This window comes from Myotis davidii, unplaced genomic scaffold (assembly GCF_000327345.1).
Source record: "Myotis davidii unplaced genomic scaffold, ASM32734v1 scaffold104, whole genome shotgun sequence".
NCBI lineage: Eukaryota > Metazoa > Chordata > Mammalia > Chiroptera > Vespertilionidae > Myotis > Myotis davidii.
Genome location: NW_006296625.1, coordinates 1,469,722 through 1,482,846, shown reverse-complemented (window position 1 = coordinate 1,482,846; position 13,125 = coordinate 1,469,722). Strand labels below are relative to the sequence as shown.

Below are 13,125 nucleotides of genomic sequence, written 5' to 3'. Positions count from 1 at the left end.
TGGGGTTTGACCCAGGACAGAGTGTGTCCAAGAATCAGTGCTGCCTGAAAGTTGCTGCCTCCTCCCGCTTCCTCCGAGTATATGGAGATGTCTGGCTTTAGGTCAGTGGAGGTGTGCGTGCGTGCGTGTATTTGTGTGTGTGTGCAACCTCCTCCAGCGGGTGTATCACAACTTCAGGTTGAGTAGAGACATGGGTCGATGAAAAATTGCATTGGATAATTGACTAAGATTCTATGTTTCAAAAACGAAAATAATTGCTTTAAAAGTTTGGCAAAATCCTTTCAGCTGGAGTGCAAAATCAGACTCTACCCTCAGTGTGTCTCCAGCGGCAGAGAAGATTCTGAATGGTACACTCCAGGGGAATGTGCTAGAACTTGGGCAGGCGAGAAGAGGAAGCTTTCAAAATGTCGGTGTCTATCAAAAGGGACAAGGACTTTAAAAGGTTGGGAAGCACATTCTAGGTGGAGTGGAGAAGTGGTTTCCGTGGGGTTGGAGGTTGGGTAAGGCTAGTGAAGTTCCGAAGCAAGACAGTGGCAGAGAATTGACAAGCAGTTACCGGAGAAGAAAGGTAAGGAGAGAGTCAGAGGTGGAGAAAGCAAGATGTGATGGAGAACTGGGGGATTTCAGGGCCTCCTCCTGCCTTTGGCTGCCCAGTTGAGATCCTTGCTCATTCTTTGGGCCGCTGGAGTTTTTCAGCAGGCAGCACTATTTGTGGGGGGTTGAGTGGGGTGGGGTTAGGGGGAGGAGGCCTTTAAAAATGTCCTTTGTGGCTAGAGTTGAAGCGAATTGAGTGCTATCTTGCTTCTCCTTGCTTTTCGAAGACCATTATCTTGGCTGAAGTTCTGCGGGTCTGAGATCAGTAGACTGGTTTCTAACAAGCTGTCAGCATTGCTTGCTTTCCGGTAAATACATGTTCTATTTTATTTCTCTTGGGCTTTTTGTGGTCCTGTTATATGATGAAGTGTTTTGATTTGCAGACCCTGCCAGTGTTACCTGGCTTTTCTAACTATAAATGCTTACACTGTACCAGGAAACCGAACCAATAATTTCAGATTTGGGACAATATTCTTGGGGAGAATAGAAAATGTTCACTATAAGAAGTAAAGGAGGTTTCGTTTTAGCCGTTCATACGTAAATGTACTACATAATAGCAGAAAACACTCAGGGCATATTAAAAAATAAATACCTTGCAAAATTCTCTGTTTATATATAAGAATAAGATGTTTAGGTAGTTGAATTTCTTAGTAGTATTCATTTTCTAAAAAAAAAAAAAATTGAGTTCTTTTATTTTGGTATTTTTCTCTCCCTCTCATTGCCCTTTGAGGGGAAGTCACTCTCTTGAACTTCACTGACTTCCCAGTGTTGTGTCTCGGTTCTTCTCAGGCCTTCCCCATCTCAGTCTCACTCCCATGTCTCAGTCCCTGGGATGCTGCCTGTGAACCAGCTTAGTGGGCACGGCTTCTCACACTTCCCCTCTCTGTGGGCAGCATTGCCAAGTCTGGGCAGGCAGGCGCCATTGAGGAGAGCTCAGCCCAACCACACTGGCCATCCTATTGATCAGCATTTCCTTTGTTTGGGTAGAAGTTGACAACTTATAAAGTTGATTCCAGCCATTAGAGGAATATGTTTCCATAACGTCAAATGTGTCAAATAGTCAGTCTATTTGCTCCACTGGCCCTGAATTTCATGATTTGTACATTTTCTAACTGAAGAACATTCTCATCATAAAGAACAACATGAAAGTGATGTGCAAAATTGCTTGCCACAGCAGTAAATCGCCAAAAGCACACATACTGACATTCAAAGTACATTCATAATAATATGACTGAATAAGGAATGGGTTGGCAACAATATATCTTGAAATAAGCAGCCATTTCTACTGTTCCCAAATTCTGCTTCACTTGGTACCTTGTTGGCAGCTGTTGATGAGTGCCATTGTGTTTAAATATACATTATGGCCTAATTTTGAAAATATAGTTTGCATTTAATCGCAAAGCAGAAATGGCTGAAATTTGAAGGTGTTTACTCCCATAATTTCAAAATAGAGAGTCAAAATCTTCTAAGTGGCCTAATTTTCATACATCCCACAGCATTAGCAGTGTTTGATTTCTCAAGATTATTAACTCAAGGTACGTTACTAAATGAGCGGGTTAATGTTGATGCACCTCGGAATTTCAGCCATCCCTAAACATGCATTTTCATGCAATTAAAAGATAATGGGCTTATAAACTGCCTTTCATGTTCTTCCTGATTCTTGCAAATTCAACTTTAGAAGGGCTTTCGAAATAGTTCATGCAAATGATATGTATGGCTAAAGGAACTGCTATGCCTAGAAAGAAGACGAACTTATTTCAGTTTGACGTGAGGCAAGCTGAGGGCATCTGTACTTTCTCCGGCCTTACAAATGCTCTGAGATGATCGAGACCTTCCAGTCCTTAGCGAGTCTGATGCAAAAGCAGTTTCCCTGGCAGGCTGCGGCGCGGCATCGAAAGCGTCTGTCTCCGCCTCTTCCGAACCCAGCTCTTCATCAGTTATAAACAATTTGGATTCCCTCCATTTGGGGTAAAAATCTTGGCTGCCTCTGGAGCCACTTGACTCACTCCCCGAAAGCTGGATATTCAGCTCCTCTGTGGACCTGACCAGGTTTTGTACAGACAAAGATTTGCCCAAGTCCTTGGGCGCCACTGGGTGGACGGACAACAGAGTTTCTCCTCCCATGTCAAAGCTCTTCCTCAGGGAACGGTCCCTGGTCAGATTTGACTGTGCAACCTGAACATTTTCCTTGGAGGCAACAAGGCAGGCGGTGACATCAGGAATGCTCTCCTGTAAGCCTGTGGGGTTTGGGTGCAGGGTCTCTGGCCTGGGCGGGTGCTTGATGGCTGGGAGAGGAGGCGGGATCTGTAAAGTTGCTGGGGCTGCTGGCTTAGGGGCCGCATTTATTTGGTTTGCAATGTTGTTGGTGGCCACCACCGAGGAGCCATCGCTTTGACTCAGTGGCACCTGGGTTGCTTGGCTGTGCATAGTGGGGCTCAGCGCGTAGAAAGTCTGGGCACTGAACTCATTTGGCGTCAGGATGAACTGCAGGCCTCGGGAGATGTTGGCACTAGCTGATCTGGTCAGGCAGCCACTGTTCTGGGCGGAGCTGGACAGGTCTTTGCTGTCCACGGGGCTGTGATAGTCAGATGTCTGTTCACATTCAAACGGTGGGATCTGGAATGAGGCCAAAGCGAGGGCGGAGGCGGAGCCTTTCCGGAGGACCTGCTGGTATATGTCTAGCAGGCAGTCCAGCTTGGACTCAATGGACTGGACCTGCAAAAGGGGGAGATGGCCACAGGTGAGTATAACTGTTACTAAGACAGGGCTTCACCTTTAGAACTAAAAAAATGAAATCATTGTGTGCCAATGCAATAAAATACAGAGTTTAAGGATAATGCAGACCTGATATTTACTACCATTTTATTTTATTTTAAATTTTTTTGATTTAGTACCATTTTGCAATGTCATGCCTAGCAGTGCTGGGGCCAAGGGAGGGCTTAGGAGAGGGATGCTTTGGCCTCTTTGTAATCTTCATTGGCACCCCTCTCCCTCAGTTCTTTAAAATGGACAATTGATATTCTCCAAACCCATGTAATCACTGTACAGATGGAACTTCACGACTGCCCAGCCCAGCCAGGTTGCCTTTCCCAAGCCTCTTCTGTGGAACTCTACTGCAGTATAGTAAGGAACTTATTCTATAATAAAATCATAAATAGCAATAAATAGCAATCTAGGTGATTCTGAATTGAAAAATAAAGGCACAGAATGCTTCAGAATTAATACCTGAAATATTTATGATTAAATTGGGGTAGCAATTTGATTTCTGGAAAATGGTCTTTGTAGTGATAATGACTTTTTTTTTTTTTTTTTTACAAAGTGACCTAAAAGAGAGACAATAAGAATAACCAAAACACAAATAAAAAATAGATATTTTTTATCTTAGTGTTGAAAATATACAATTGCTTCCTGTGTGATGAGGTGCGATTTTCTGTTCCTTATATGGAAGACCAAGTGTTTAGAGAATTCTGTCTATGCACAAAGAAAATTTCATTTCATTCGTTCTTCCTTGATTTCATTTCTTGATCTACCTTGCAAAATATATTAATCACTAAAATACATCCAATTGCCAAATCCAGTTTTTATTTAAAAAAATTCTGGCTAAAATTTTAACCAATATCGTTCAGTTGTACCTGTTTTTCAACCTTGACCACCCGGCCGAGCATACTGAGGTCATCTGTGGTCTCATGTTCTGCCGGTATTTTCTCTCGGCTCTTCTTATCTGATGTGATTTGACCTTTTCCAAGAATTTGATCAACACTAGCAGAGAAAGAGGACATCTGATTACGAGTACTGAAGATGGAGGTTGCCCTAGGCCAGAATGAAGTGTTTTGAAAAGAAAAATTCAATACAATTATCTTTAATTTATGTAAGTGAAATAAAAACGAACTTGTTTCAGTTGATGTGCTTTATTTTCTTAACATGAGAATTACATAAAATATTAATTTTCTTATTACTCTGATCCAGGATGAAATCACTTAAGGGTGATCTTCTGGAGGCAAAATTGCCTTAAACTACAAATTACAGAGTGACTTAAAAGAGGCCACTTGTCTGTTTCCATCTTTGACCAAGTATTTCCAAAATTAACTACTTAAGCTAATACAATATCATAATTATGATGATTTCACATTAATAGATTACTCAATGAACATTTATTGCTCATCTGATATGTGAAAGATAAGCAGATAAGAAAGCTATTGGAATTCTAGTTGGAAAATATACTCTACATGAGTTAGATACTCTAGTTCTGAAAATTCGGTAGCAGTTCAACTTGATTAAAAAAACCCTTAAGAGCCACAGATAGTTCTATTAAAGGACTTGGAAGACTGCTACCACGTAGGCAAAGATTGTCACATGACCACAGGATGAGTTAAAACCATTTCCAAGGGGACTTGATCACCCTAACTGGGAATTACAGTACTTTCCTATTTTGTGTGTTTTAGAACTGAATTACCAGGAGGACCGACTCAACTTCCCGGTTTACTTTGTCTGCATAGAAATACAGGCAGTGCCTACCTTCTGTCATGACATCTAATCTATTAAACTCCAAGCGCAAAAGAATGGGGTCATTATTTTATTAATATCTGGATGCCCACAGCACGTGGCACACATTACATGCTCTATAATTATCTGCTAAAAGAATGAATGAATGAACAAATTGTAATTTTTTTGTAACTGATTAACAGGTGTTTTATTAAGGGTCTAGTTTATATCCCTTACCCTGGGCTAAGTGCACTGTGGGCATATAAGCCAATGTTTCAGACTCAGTCCTTATATTTTAAGACTATTTCATCACAAATGCTGGTAAGTTGTGCCTAAGAGTGAAGCAAAATCCTTAAAAAATGGAATTGACTAAATATTTTGCCTTCAAGATAACACAATTAGACACATATAGTTGGAATAACATGTTGAACTAATTTCTTCTAATCACTCAATAAGATGTTCACTAGAAAAACAGTGTGTATCTAGTATTTACAGGACATGAAGGAAGGGAAGGGCCCAGTCTTAATCACCAGGAAGGAGAACAAACTTGCAACCAGGAAACAATACAAGAACCAGCCAGTCATTTTTCAGTCTTGACTCTGGCACAGTATACCGAGATTCCGAGTGCTTTTATTCCCATAGTGGACTTTAGTTTTTTGCTAATCCTCACCCAAGGATATTTTTCCATTAATTTTTAGAGAGAGTGGAAGGGAGAGGGAAAGACAGAGAGAAACACTGATGTGAGAGAGACACCTCGATTGGTTGCCTCCTGCACACACCCTGACCAGGGCCGGGGAACCTGCAACCAAGGTATGTGCCCTTGACTGGAATTGAACCCAGGACCTTTCAGTTCGAGGGCTGACCCTCTATCCACTGAGCCAAACTGGCTAGGGCTCTGTAGTGGACTTTAAATGCTTTGGGAGGTCAGAGTAGGGCACGGTATTGTTGTGGGCTGTATAGTCAGGTAAAGCCAAAGAGGAAAACTAGTTTATTCCTGAAGGATGGTTAGGATTTAGATAATAACAAAACAACAGCAGCAGCAATGGTAATTCAGATGGCATCAGAACAGCCATTAACATTTATTGAGCACTCATTTACTGTGTGTTTAATTAATTCAATTCTCGTGACAACCCTAAGAGGCAAGTACTAACATTATCCCCATTTTTGTTGTTGTTAATCCTCACTCGATATTTTTCCATTGATTTTTTTTTTTTTTAGACAGAGTGGAAGGGAGGGGGAGAGACACACAGAGAGAAACATCAATGTGAGAGAGACACATCCATTGGTTGCCTCCTGCGTGCACCCTGACCAGCGCTGGGGATCGAGGCTGCAACCGAGGTACATGTCCTTGACCAGAATCGAATCTGGGATCTTTTTATACTTGGACCAATGCTCTATCCACTGAGTCAAACTGTCTAGGGCAATCCTTATTTTAAAAAAATATGTTTTTATTGATTTTTAAGAGAGGAAGGAAGAGGGAGAGACAGAAATATTAATGAGAGAGAAGCATTGATTGGCTGCCTTCTTCAGGTCTCCTACTGGGGACCAAGCCTGAAACCCGGGGATGTGCTCTGACGGGGAATTGAACTGGCGACCTCCAGGTGCATGGGTCGATGCTCAACCACTGAGGCACACGAGCCGGGCACATTATCCCCATTTTTACAGATTAGGAAACTGAGACACTGTATCCTTGAAGGCTTCTAATACCTGACTTACATCCTTAAATGAAATCTATGCTAAAGGCAAGGCCCCGTTCCCCACTAAAAATGAATTTGAACTATGGAATTTAAAAGTTTTCTCTTCTACAGAGTTCCTCCCAGATAGTTTCTGTGCCTTTCCTTTACAACAATAACATTTTCATTGCTCACCGTGTTTGAAGGCTCTTAATTCTACACAACATGTCCAGGTGACCAGCAGAATATTGTTCAATTACATCTTTTACATCATATGGGCGTAATGTTTCTTTAAACTTCCGTTTTGCAACATGAAATTTCATTATTCTGTAAGAGCAACAAATGACACATTGTAAAGTAAGTTACAAAAATAGCATACTAGTAAAATGTAAGAAACTCTGGGGGGAAAAAATCATGCACCAAATTATTTTAGACTCCTATGAAAATGCAATATGAAAGCCTGAGATTACAGTAGACAATTACAGAATATCTCATATGGGGCAAACCACTTTTAGTAGAAAAACACACTAAAAAGAGATTATGTTTGAAGTGTTGCACCTTTTTATTGTACCTTTTTAATGTTCATTGAAACCCTGATTTAAAATTAAGGTCCAAATGCAATTCTCCCTTTTCCATGTGATCTCCAGAAGTCCAAGATATAGCACTTACTGACTGCATCCCTTATGAAATATAAAAATTGTTAAAATGGTCTTTAATGTAACGATATTCATTTTAAAAATACATTTTAATTCATTTCAGAGAGGAAGGGAAAGGGAGAGAGATAGAAACATCAATAATGAGAGAGAATCATTGATTAGCTACCTTCTGCACGCCCCCTACTGGGGATGGAGCCCACAACTTGGGCATGTGCCCCGACTGGGAATTGAATCTGCAACCTCTTGGTCCATGGGAGGATGCTCCACCAACTGAACCACATTGGCCAGGGCATGAGATTTTTTTTTTTATTACTATGCCACCCCCATGTTTTAAAACAATATTTTATCAATGCATTCCATGATGCCATAAATAGCTAAGCTGCATAAGATAACCAGTGCTTGCAACAACGTGGTATAATTCCTGAAGAAAGCAAAGAAACAATGGTTGAATGAGTCTGTGCAGACTTATTGCCGGTAAATGTTAAGTCTTGGTGTTTTTTCAACTATCAAGTGGCTCATAGACTCCCATTATCACAATCAAGGAGGCTCTATGAACCAAAATTTATTCTCCCTTGGTGGAAAGAGGGAAGATGAGGAACAAATGAGTTAAAACAGAAAATCCTCATTACCTATCCTATGTGAAAGCCAATTGCAAGGAATCCAAATTACTTTATTGGTTAAAAAGCCCCCAACTCTCTTGTAATTGTATTAACCTCAAATTAATTGTATTCTAATTAATCCTGAACCATCTATCCATAATATATATGGTTTTCTTAAATTCAAGTATACTTGTAATTGACATACTATATTAGTTTCAGGTGTGCAACAGAATGATTTGATATTTAAATATACTGTTTTAGAAAATTATCACCACAGTGAGTCTAGTGAATATCCATCCCCATACATAATAGTCATAAGAATATGAACATCCAGGAATGTCTATAATATTCTTTCTCTCTCTACCATATTTTTGCCACCAATCTCTTCTTCAGTTAGGCTAGGGTTTTGTTTGCAAAGACATTTATTATCAGCAGAAAGTAAAGAAAATCTGTATTTAATGTAACCTCTTAGTATTTAGCTTCGGTTCACAAATTTGTTTATCAGCATTTAGGTTTGATTGGGGCTCAGCCTCCTATATTGAAAAACTGGGAAAAAATAGTGCAATATGTATCCCGTGAAATTTTTCACCCCGAGTGACCATGTTAAACATATCTGTTTCCTCACACTAGATTGTCAGCTGCATGAAAGCAGGATGGGCCTCTTATTCAATCCAGTGCTTAATAAAGGTTAGCGCCTGTTACTACCCTACACCTGTTCTTCAACACTATCCTCAGCGCTTAGCACAGTTCCTGATACACAGTGGAAAGAAACATTTATTGAATAAAAGGATTAAGGAAAGAAAGAGAAAAATAAAAGATCCTCTGATAAGATTTAAAATAAAGACAAAAACAACAACAACAAAACAACCCAGAAGAAAAGCTAATCTAACAGCTCAGAAACCATTTTTGCTTCTCTTCAGTGGTGCCTGGGTGGGCAGGAAAAAGGGGAAATCTTTTTTATGTGCCCGGAGGTGTTTTTTTGGTTGTCACTGTTTGTGTTTTCAATATTATTACCACTTGTTATGTGAAATATTTTATATGTCTTACGTTTAACAGCACTTGATAAGATATTTTTAGCTCCCCTCTTTATAAAATTTATTTTTAATCTGTATTGTTGAAAGTATTACATATGTCTCCTCTTTTCCCCCATTGATCCCTTTCAGCCCGCCCCCGCCCCTGCCCCCAGGCCTTCACCACCCTGTTGTCTGTGTACATGGGTTATGCACACTGTGAGCCCCCTTTTGTATTAGGGAAACTGAGGTTCAGAGAACTTAGTTGACTTGGCTCCAAACTAGAGCCAGCAGGAGGCAAAGCCAGGATCCCACCCAGATCTGTCTGGTTCTCACCTCACATCACGTCTCAATCTCCCACGGCATCGATTCTGGAGATGTTGGTTAACTGCGATCTTTGGCAGCTTTTGTTGCCCATGGTGGCAGAAGCCGCCCTACATGCAGAGGGGCAAGCTTTGGCACGATCAGTGCATCTGCTCTGGCTGTAGCTCAGGCATTTGGGGCCAGTGGGGTGTGTGCACTGCACCTCCAAACTGAATTCCCTGTTTTGCGCTAATGGGGACCTGCCCTTGTTTCCCGGTAGAGAGTTGTGTGAGTTTGATGTCATAACTTGTCTCCAAGTTGTGATTGCTTTTTTCTTTTCCTTTCACAAATGTTTTAAGAGAAAGAACAATCGGAAGGCATTCAACGGGCAGTGTTACACTCCAGCCCTCGGTCATATTTTAAGCAAAACTTAAACAATTTCATTTTTACTTACACAATTTACTATAAGAACTAGCCAAATTAAAAGAAAATCTGTTTTAAAGTTGTGATCAGCTCTCATAATTTTAATCAATATTAAATAGGAAACGAGTAGTCTCTTGTGTTATTTCAGTATGGCCGTATGCAAAGTAAAGTAGACATTAGAATTCTTAATTGGCTTCCCGTTTATTTTCACACATCCCATCATTCTTTAGGTGGCATTGTTCCTCTAGTGCTTTACTCAGATTTTCCCACCTTCATGTGAAATAGTGCAAGTTGGATTAATAAGTATCACTTTAATTATTTGGAAAAGAGGCGTATATGCAGGGATGGGCTGGAGCAGGCTTGTACTCACCCCCAAGAGCTGATTATTACACTTTCAGGGATTTTCTGTTTGTTAAACACAGCCATTATTAAAAATCAAATTACATAAATGTATAATAAAATAAATTATATTAAAAACAAAGGTAATGCACCCTCAAAACTCATCACTTCCTAATTATTTTACTGCATGTTACTTTGTTCTTGAGTTAAGCACATCAGTTGTATCAGTATGATGGAAATACTATCTAACACTGTAGTATTGCACATGTCTCCCCAACTTTTTGTCTAGTGATGTCACACTGAGTGTGCAATTAGCTATGGTAAGAGTATTTATACCATGGAAATCGGCCAACACTACAAATCAGGCGTTGATGGAAGCATTTACTAGTGCATTACTGAGTGTATAAACCATCTCACCTAGTAAGACTTGCGTTTTCTATGATGTAGATCAAATAGATTTTCTGGCTTTGTTGTGGGTTGAAAAGAAAAACATTAAAGAGGTCTGAGGGGAGATATGAGAATTCTAAATCAGGTAATATGTTTTATAAATGTGGAGGAAATGTTTAAAAGCATAAGTATATTTGAAATCAATAATTTATAAAAAGGATAATGACAGTCATTTTGCCTTTTCTGAGAGCAGACCAAGTATGTACTAATAGCTCTTAAAGCTGTCCCCTCCTTTCCATCTGCACTACTGCAGCCTTAGAAAGAATAAACCTTTCAAATGCAAAGATTACCATATTACCCCTCCCCCGCCAGAGCCTTTATTGCCTATCGGTAAACATCAAATTCCTTAGCACATCCTATAAGACTGTTTTGGACTGGCCTCCGTCTATCTTTTTCACCTCATCTGCTCTCACTTCCTCCTTGGAACTTGAGGTTCCAGCAACAATAAGATATTTGTAGGTTCACGAAAACAACATTAAATCAAATATATACATCAATTATTTGCATATACTATTTCTTCTTTCTGTAATCTTCCGATATCTTTGACTCAGCTCTAACGTCACTTTTTAATGGAAATTTCTATAATTTTCCCAAAGCAGTTCATCAGTTGCCTATCAAACTCTATTTTAGTATGTAACACACCACATTATAATTATTTGCTTACTAGAGGCCCAGTGCATGGATTTGTGCACTGGTGGGGTTCCTCGGCCTGGTCTGCAGGGATCAGCCAAAACCAGCTCTCCGACATCCCCGGAGGGGTTCTGGATTGCGAGAGGGAGCAGGCCAGGCTGAGGGACCCCACCAGTGCACAATCTGGGCCAGGGAGGGACTGAGGGAGGGCTCCAGGGCGTGTCTGGCACATCTCGCCCAATCCCAATTGGCTGGACCCCAGCAGCAAGCTAACCTACTGGTTGGAACATCTGCCCCCTGGTGGTCAGTGTGTGTCATAGCGACTGGTTGAACGGTCCAATGGTTGGACACTTAGCATATTAGGCTTTTATTATGTGGGATAAATCAGCCTCCACCACCAGACTGTATGAAGTCCTGGAATGCAGGGTTGTGTTTCCCCATTGTAAACCAATACTTGGCGTACAGTTTAATGGGCAGGAGAGGTTTGTTTGCCTAGAAGCTTTTCAATGAGGCTCAGTGGGCAACTTGAGAGGGAAGAGAGTAATGGACAGAGAGAGCTCTTGCCTCTTCTCTCCAGATGCTCATCTATAATCATTCCTCTGCACAAAAGTGCAGTCCAGCCCTCTGGAATTTCTTGTCCTCAAAGCACTCATTTCTCAGCATTCTGTCTTGGCACTCTACCTAAAACGCTAACTGTTCCAGATTCAATTCAGGCATTGACTTCTTTAGGCAATCTCCCTTGATGGCCCCACGAGGGGGTAAATGGTCTTTTTTTTTTTTTTTTTTTTTTTTTTTATATTTTGATTTTTCACAGAGAGGAAGGGAGAGGGATAGATAGTTAGAAACATTGATGAGAGAGAAACATCGACCAGCTGCCTCCTGCACACCCCCTACTGGGGATGTGCCCACAACTAAGGTACATGCCCTTGACCGGACCGAACCTGGGACCCTTCAGTCTGCAGGCCGACGCTCTATCCACTGAGCCAAACCGGTTAGGGCAGCGGGTAGATGGTCTTGCTCTGTGCTCTCAAATGTGCTCTCAGGTAGCGGAATCTGTGGCATTGTACCTCACCCACTGGATGTAGTGATATCAGAGGCTGGGTTTTACCCTAGCACCTCGCAATCTCTGGCCAGTATTAGAGATGCAGTACGTGCTTGCTGAAGAAATGATTGAGGATTAGCTGCCCTCTAGTTGTTCAAAGCTGTTTGTGTTCTGTGGCAAGGCACATGCTTGTAGAGATCTTCTAAAAAGGTTGCCTTAGAATAGATCTGAGGTCTTCAGGCACATTTCAGAAGCAGTATAAGCCTTTGCCTCTATTTCATGAATACCAAAGTACTTCCTAACGTAAAAGAAATGTTCGTTCATTCATCAATAGTCAGGACCTTGCCTGGTTTAGAAAAGTTATTTAAATAGAACTGCTTCTGAAAAATCATAAAAATATAATATTCTTTTCCATTAGATAGCTAATATAAAAGCATTTCACAAAGCCATTAAGTCACAACAATAAACTGTCATTATGAGGAAGTAAAAAGAAACACAATAACATTAAAAGTCAAGGAATAAATCATACTATACTTCAGTAAGTACCAAATACGGAGAGAGAGCTAATAGCAAAATGAAATTGTCCAGGGTGAGGAAGAGGAATAGTTTGATGGGACACTAATATGTTGGTTGAATGAATTTTTAGTATCATAAGACCATCAAGAAACAGAGATGAGCCCTGGCTGGTTTTGCTTGGTGGTTAGAGCATAGGCCTATGGACCTAAAGGTCTCGAGTTCAATTCTAGGTTGAGGGCACATACCTGGGCTGCAGGTTCGACCTTTCCCTCCAACCCCACCCACCCCTAGTCCCAGGCAGTGCACTTTGGAGGCAACCAGTTGGTGTGTCTCTCTCACATCAATGTTTCTCTCTCTCTCTCTCTCTCTCTCTCTCTCTCTCTCTCTCTCTCCATCACTTTCACTCTCTCT

At 40.8% G+C, this 13,125-nt stretch overlaps 1 protein-coding gene across 1 annotated transcript in view; it reads right to left on the bottom strand.

Annotated features, from left to right (window-relative positions):
* Positions 1-970: 970 nt before the first annotated feature.
* Positions 971-13,125, bottom strand: part of KCNQ5 (potassium voltage-gated channel subfamily Q member 5) — a 185,473-nt gene continuing 173,318 nt past the window's right edge. The window contains exons 11-13 of the mRNA XM_006772161.2: positions 6,945-7,076; positions 4,227-4,353; positions 971-3,309 (exon numbers count right to left, since the gene is read on the bottom strand). Coding sequence (XP_006772224.1) covers positions 2,347-3,309; positions 4,227-4,353; positions 6,945-7,076 — 1,222 coding nt within the window. The 3' untranslated portion in view covers positions 971-2,346. The remainder of the gene's footprint in view (positions 3,310-4,226; positions 4,354-6,944; positions 7,077-13,125) is intronic.